Source organism: Poecilia latipinna, unplaced genomic scaffold (genome assembly GCF_001443285.1).
Source record: "Poecilia latipinna isolate Pla-1442-1.1 unplaced genomic scaffold, P_latipinna-1.0 Scaffold2594, whole genome shotgun sequence".
Classification (NCBI taxonomy): Eukaryota; Metazoa; Chordata; class Actinopteri; order Cyprinodontiformes; family Poeciliidae; genus Poecilia; species Poecilia latipinna.
This window is the reverse complement of record NW_015115210.1, coordinates 15,216-22,919: the sequence shown is the minus strand read 5'-3', so window position 1 is coordinate 22,919 and position 7,704 is coordinate 15,216. Positions and strand designations below refer to the sequence as shown.

General features: G+C 37.2%; 1 protein-coding gene across 5 annotated transcripts in view; it reads right to left on the bottom strand.

The window, feature by feature from the left end:
• suco (SUN domain containing ossification factor) overlaps positions 1-6,621 on the bottom strand; it is a 48,117-nt gene extending 41,496 nt beyond the window's left edge. For all 5 annotated transcript variants that reach the window (XM_015020483.1, XM_015020484.1, XM_015020485.1 and 2 more), the window contains exon 1: positions 6,357-6,621. In XM_015020483.1, coding sequence (XP_014875969.1) covers positions 6,357-6,409 — 53 coding nt within the window. In that variant the 5' untranslated portion in view covers positions 6,410-6,621. The remainder of the gene's footprint in view (positions 1-6,356) is intronic.
• Between the last annotated feature and the right edge of the window lie 1,083 nt (positions 6,622-7,704).

Sequence of the window (7,704 nt, the reverse complement as noted above, 5' to 3'; positions counted from 1 at the left end):
CGTCACACTTTAAACATTTCCACAATGTCATTCCTGATCTGCCTGCTGCGTTCCTCGGTCTCATGTTCTTTTAACAAATATCTGACGAGATTAAATTACACACAGATGGATTCAATCACTTAAGAGACCTCTGAGGGGAATTGGATCACTGGATTTTATGTAGAGAATCACATAAAAAAAAAAGAAGGGAAAACAAAAGTATGCCACACTTTTCAGGTTTTCTGAAAACAATTTATTATTTAGTCTTCTAAATTATAAAGCAAAATGGATAATTTTGCTTTATAATTTAGGGAAACTGCAACTCTGGGTCTTTATCCGTCTATGCTAAAAATCCAGAGCATTTCCCTGGTTCCAGTCAGACTGGGATCAAACAGGCCTGGGAATGTGATGTTGGGAACATCAGAGCAGAACAATGAGGTGGAAGGATTCATTCATGTGATATAATTCAGTTTGAAAGCAGAAGCCAGCGTCCTCGTCCGGGTTAGTTGGTGTGAGCGTCAATACCACAATACTGTCGGGACAGCTGGTGAACAAAACAAAAACCCAAATTCAGACTAATTTTACCAAACTGCTGAGTCAGCGATTCACATATACACAACAGCCTCCAAAATATCAAGTTGTTTAAGATAAACATTGAAGGCTGACATTTTGGATCTGAACAACACAGATCGTTTTGGCTCGTTTGTTAAATTGTTTTCCAATTCAGCAAACAAAACGATGCCACAACATGCGTTTAAGTCTGATGTTTCACCATCTAAATATTACAGCCAGTTACTTCAGCATCTTGCTTCAAGTAGCCAGTTGATGGTGAATGTTTTATGCAAAACGCTCCAGCTGAACATCCCCGCCTCAGTACGCAATGTTCTCTAGTCGTTCCATGGGTCCGCCATTGACGGGGCCTTTTTCCCCATGAATTAAAAAAAAAAAAAAGAGGAAAAAACACAGGTACAAAGATGTCTGCAGGGAAAACCAAAAAAGGAAAAATATACAGTGCTGAAAGTAAGAGTTGCAAAAATCCATGAATCAACAAAACAAGCAAAGGGGGAAAAAATTTAATGGAAAAAAATTGAAGTTTTACTGCCTCTAGATATTAGAAATGTTCTCAAAGAATAATAACATGTACAATAACGAAGCGGTAAGTATGTTTGATCACAAAACATTTAAATGCTTCTATTCATCCAGTCTCTGTCCTGAGTTGTGCCCTCCTGTTTTACAGGCAAACACATGCTTGATAATGTTTATGACGTTACCTTAAAAAAATTAAAAAATTACACTCTCCACCCTCTGAACATGATTCACCAGCAAACAGAAGTATTTTTCTTTTAAACCACCGACAAAGCCTTAGGCTACTAGCTTGAATTCAATTAAAAACGCAAGTCTTCCTAGAAAAATATCACCTTTCTCCAAGGGAACAGAAACAGGAGAGGATTCTGTCTTTTTATTGCAACTTGAACAAAAACAACAGCGATTTCTTTTAAAAACAGGGCCATTTCAAGGTGCAGCTGCAGATCACACCTCAAGTGAGAAACCTTCCTTAAAGCTTTGTAGCTACTTTTAGACTTCCTTCACATTGCTTTTTAGAGCTGGAGGCAAAACATGTGCCTTTCATTTAGTTGTAACTGTAATCTTGAAGCCTCGTCTGAAAAGGCTTTTGATATCACATCAGAAATGTGCAGTGAAAAGTGGGGCATAGGAAGAGCAGGGAGCAAGAAAGCTCTTTGTGTTCGTTAGCCTCCATGGCCAGTGGGCAGGAACAAAACCCCGTGTCAGGACCGGCTCGGTCTCATCACACAAGACTGGACCTGCCAAACCACAGTGTTGAACCCAAGGCTGTAATAACAGAGGCCAGACAATAGGTACGTGGTTCTATGTGGGAAGAAGTTGAGAAATAAGGCTTTTAAACTGATTTTAAACTAAATTAGTTAGGTAATAGCCCACAGGCTAGTTGATTTGACACTTCACAAAATAATGCATTTTGTTTATTTTAGCTTAAATACAGAGCATACACGACGCTCCTTACAGGTGCAAAACGTTGCATAAAATCTCTTGAGAGTGAACTAGCAAAACATTATATCTTTGTAATAAATAACCATGCAGTTCTGTAACATCTTGTTTTTTAAGCTTACTTAACTTTCTTCTTCCAGAAAAGTATGTTCTGTATGAAGAATGTTGAATTAATACAAGGTACAGTAAGCTGTAATTCAATACTCAAAGTATTTTTTTGAACTTGAACAATTGCATGGCACCTCTGCAATATAAAGAGCACCGTCTTGTTTCACACTTCAAACCCAGAGCATTTATGCAAATAGCAACACATACAGCCTTATGTGATAAGACTGAGTAACAGGTAAAACTGGGTAAATCAAATCAATGTCAAATAAATAATAATTTAATAAAGTGAATTTATTTTTACTGACAAATGTGTTACTTGAAAACCAGGAAGAACATAAAATCTGCACTTGCTGAACCTGTATTAAAATGAGAATAAACACAAAGGAGAGTCTTCACATTCCTTCACCTTTACATAACAGACAGCAGTCGCCTCAAGTGGACAACACCAGAGGAAAGCAACAACTCGGGGAAGCTCGATAAAGGCTGAGTTAAGAGGAACATGGACACATGCTGTAAATCAATAGTCCATTGCCTTACAAGGTGCAAAATGCATCACTAGCCCCTTACACTAAACACTTCAAGGTGATTAAGGCGCTTACTTGCCACCTCAGATTGTACTGTGGGGAAAAAACAACAACAACAAAAAAACTATGTGGTGAAGGTATTAAAGTCAGCCTGCCTCCGTTACACCTCTTATTCGTTTAGCCAAGTGTATTAAGGGCTGCATCGATCGACTTCCATAAGGGAAAGCCACCTTCACAGGTAAACGCAGTGATGTAATGATGACACGGATTTAAGCAACCAACCAGCAGCAGGATCTATCATAAACAAAACTCAGACATAGGACGATTAAGCTGAGATACAATTTAATTTAGGATAAATATTTTTGGCTAGCAACCCAGATACAAAGTTCATCCATCATTATACTTTTAAAGGGACACTTGCAACAGATTCATTCACAATGGATGTCGAATGATGTTTCGTCATCTTGCACTGCTAGCTATATTTTCTGTACATTCACATTTTGTGCAAGATATTGCGGTATTCACTTGCGATTTATTGGTCAAAAGGAGCTCAGAGGTGGCAGAATACAAGCGACACGTCCAGTAAACTTCAGACTGCAGGCTAGCAACCAGAGCAGATAGTCTGACTAATTAACCAGCTAATACCAACTCTGTAAAATAGATATTTTTGTGCCACAAAGTTTTTTCTTTTTCATTACACAAAACTAAACTTAGGAGTTAAAAAAAAACTCGCTTTATAAATAGAAAACAATAGTGATCATTAATAATTCGATAACAGAAGGACTCAACTGCCTTCAGCTTTTCTGGATTCCTGCAGATACTCTACCCATTTGTTCAACCAGCCACAGTCTATGGAGCATTACTGATCAACTCACTGTTGAATTATCTTTTAATCCAATCACATTACATAATAATCTTCCAATGACTGTGAATCTTATTAGCTCATGGAAAAATCGACAAATGAGCTAATAAAGGCACCCTCTGTTTAAAATCCTGCGCTGAAAATATAATCAAAACAATCTGATTCCTTTTTTATTTCTGTGCGTTTATGCTAGTTTTCGCAGAACATAAACAGTAATAACCTGCCATAAATCCTAATGCAGTAAAAAGAATACCTTTTAAATAGAGAGGAAAATGGCTAGGTTTGCAAGAAAGCTACTATCACTGACAATGCACCTGGCTGGAAATGTGCACCTCCACACAAAGACATTCACACAGAGCCTCAGCAGCGCTGATGTCAACAGCCGGAGCTGGCGTGCCGTGGAAGCAGTGAGATCTCTTTTGCTGACAACGTGAGAGTGGAGGAGAAGCATGACACCCACAGAAAGCAGTCTGCTGTGGGGCTGTGCACCGCAGCTACACAAAGGACGAGAATTCACGTAAGAAATGGACATAAAAGAAATATCAACCTTAGCCCTGGCAGTTTGAAGCAGTATTTGGTTAATGCCAACAGCTTGGCTACGACAAACCTCCAAGTGATCCTTCCCGACCGCCCTTTTAAAACAAACAGCTGCTGTTCAAACCTAAAAATCACTGCTTGCTTGCTTGGAAACCCCGGGTTTTGCTGCAAGGACTTCATTCTCCTTTTTTGTTCTCCCTGCTCCTACTGGGAATTTGTAGAGAGCTGGCACCAGGGGAGGAGAAGCCAACAGCAGCACGCTAAAAAGAGTTTGAATTAGTAATGACTGCTGAACATGTCAGAGCGCAGCCATTAGTCGCTACGCAGGAAAGTCTAAAGAGGGCATCAATGATTTTGACACGCAAACGTTGCCTTAAAAGTCTGCTGTATTCTTTTTGCGCTCTGTGTTTCTTGAGACTTTTCCTTTAGCATTTGTTTTCTGAGACAAACGTGTCCATCTGAAAATACTGAATTGGCTACGATTAAAAAAAAAAAAAAATTGAAAAATGAAATATTTGTAAAAAAAAAAATAAAATAAAAAAAAAGACTTTATTGAGTCCTATAAAACATCTCACCTAAAATCCTGTAATCAAAGACCATCTCACAAAATCTCTTAAAAAAAATAATCTAAAGGAATTGGAATTAATTTATTAGAGGGGGAAAAAAATGGTAATATTTTGCGATTATGTGGAATACTAAATATATAATACTCAAATTCTGCTTCTCATTTCCATCAAATACAGAACCAAAACAGAATTTCCTTTCCGAGGAATGAGTGCTGCCGTGGTTCTAATTTCCTGAGCTAGGAAAGTTTTTATTTATTAATGATGGCTTTACAAAACAGTAATCCCTGGCACGATTAATAAAATATAACAACTAAAAGTCTGATTCTAAGGCAAGGAGGAAATGAGAAAAATAATGTTTCTAATGTTTATGTTGTATTGTACATAGGCCTCAGGTAAGAGGAAGTGATTCTGATGCCCTGTGTACAAAAACAAACTTGGTTCTGAAACTGGACAAAAAAAAAAAAGCCCCTGGAAATTTTCTTGGAAGCAAAAAAGAAAAATGAGCCGTTTATTTTTTTAACTGTGCATGAAACAAACCTTTCATATGTTCAAACACAAACACTACAATAGGCTAAAACAACAAAATCTCCAGGGCAGACAGAATCGGAAGTCCAGTTTGCGTGCCTCCAATGGGACAGTTGGCCTCTCCCGAACAAACAATCTGGATAAAGTTGGAATGTTAGCTGGACTGTTAATCCAATTCTACAAACCCAGCACATTGTTACCTGCTGCGTGCCTCCGAGATTAAGCAAATGCATGAGCTGTGTTGGAGCTACGAAAGAAAAACTCCCTAAACAAACATCATTATTTCAAGTATGCAATTTAAAAGCCTCAGTTCACCTTCGTTCTTTAAATTAAAACCTGCCAGTTACTATTTAAATTTACTGCCTGGAACAAAACTGATTTTTTTTTTTTTTTTTTTATTTTATTCAAAGCTGCATATTTAACAGTACATGTCATAACAATGGATACCAATATTTATCTCATTTTTAATCAACTCAAAACGTGCATGCTGTGTCATGGTGCATTTATAGTTCATAAAAATTGTGGAAATTCTTAGATTTGGTGCTTTTTTATTCTTGAGCGGGGGCTAGGATTTATCCTGGCAATCGACAGTCAATGTCAATTAAAAGAAAATGGGCCGATTCTGATCTCTGCATAACTAGTTACATGATTTGACGAAAAAATTATAATAACCAAAAGACAATTTATATAGTTTTTCAGTATGGGTCGTAATATTTTGTTTTAAGTTAGTCAACTAAAACATAAATTATCTTTGTTTGGCTATCTTAAACTACAGACTAATAAAAAATTAAACAGTTCTTTGAATTGTTTTTACCTACATGAACGCGACAGCCCCCCACCTGAGAAACATATGCCAACACTGACCAACTTGGATTTAGCTAGCTCAGCTGCTATCAACAGCTGGCCTCATCACCAACCCCACAAACACACCCATTTAAACAGCAAAGGGGGTTATCTACGATGACAAGCAGGACAAAAGTCAGTTATTTTCTTAAAACTCATACATACACTGAATCCAACACACTGAAACAGGCATATGTTGTTAGCTAATGTAGCAGGGGTGACTCGTCTCAGTAAACATGTATACTCGTAAATATTGTGCAGCAAAAGACAATAAATAAATAAGTATGCCTGGGCACAAATGTATGTTTCACGTGGTCAACCTATTCTTTAAACGCCTATTTACCAAACATTTCGTAATACTGGGTGAAAACAGGAGGCCAAGCTTACCAGCACAGGAGAGCTACAATGAGGCACACCAACAAAACGCGCAGCCTCTTCATTATCTTCCAGCGGGGACCGACATCCTCGCTATTTGGTTTGTTCCTGGTCTGTCGCGGCTGCACAATACACCGAAAACCAGCTGTGTGTTGGCCGTGAGTCTGCCTTAATTAGAAAACAAGCAAGCCACGATGCTGTGAAGGTAAAACCCACATCACCCTGACCTTTCGTACGCCTCCGTTTCAGTTTCAACAGCCACTGCTACTGACGAGTTGCTGTGCTCCAGGTAATGTAACGCCTGCCCCAGAGATAACCAATCAAATCACAGAAAGGAAATTATCCACCAATCATAGAAGACGTGGCTGTGTCGTATTTGAAAAAAAAGAAGCCCCGCCTCCAGTATTGAGGATGAGTTGGTGGCTGTACGACTGGACGCGTCACGCTTTTTGATAAACTGATCAGCAAAGCACGCCTTATTTTAAATCATTGCACAGTAACACCACGATTCATTGGAAATGACTAGTTTTTTGTATATAATCGGAATTTTTGTCATTAAAATCATTTTCTTTAATTAAATTCAAATATGTTTTAGTACAAATAGACTGATATTTCTCCACTACAACATAGAATTGCCCGTTTACCTGTGGCTTCTTTAGTCTGGACGAACTAATTTTATTCATGGTAAAAATAACAAACAAAGAGAAAATATTGTTTGTATGAGTGTGCTTGTTATTTAACTCATTTTGTTCACCAGGGTTGCGAAATTGGCCCTTCTTATATTTTGTTCCCACAAACAAACCATATCATATTCATTGTGTTTAGTCTTATTTTTTGTGTGGTTGGTATTTTTAAATAAAATATGGTGATAGATAACTATGCAAACTTATAAGTTAATTGTTTATTATTTCCACAAGATTTTTTTTAAATTATTATTCTAATTATGGTTCTGATTTCAGTTTTGGCATGATTCTTCAGAAGCACAGCAGATTATGACAAACTCTGAGCAACTCTTGCTTGTAGACATCATCTACTAATAATTACATGATGAATATTACAATCGATTTATGGTTCTCAAAATAAACTGGGGTTAAGATCTGGGGACCGTAAGCATTAAGATCCTCTTCTCTTCAAAATAAACTATCTATAAAAAGGGTCATGGCAAAAGATATTTATATGACACATTTTAGAAGAGATAAAAATATATTAATATTGGCTTTGATTGACTCATTAATTCAACAGTTATTTTGTGAGCTAGAACCACTCGGACATAAGAACAGGCGACAGAACGAAACATCAAAAAAAAAAAAAAAAAAAAAAAAAAATTTTAAAATAAATAAAAATAAAAATAATAATTATT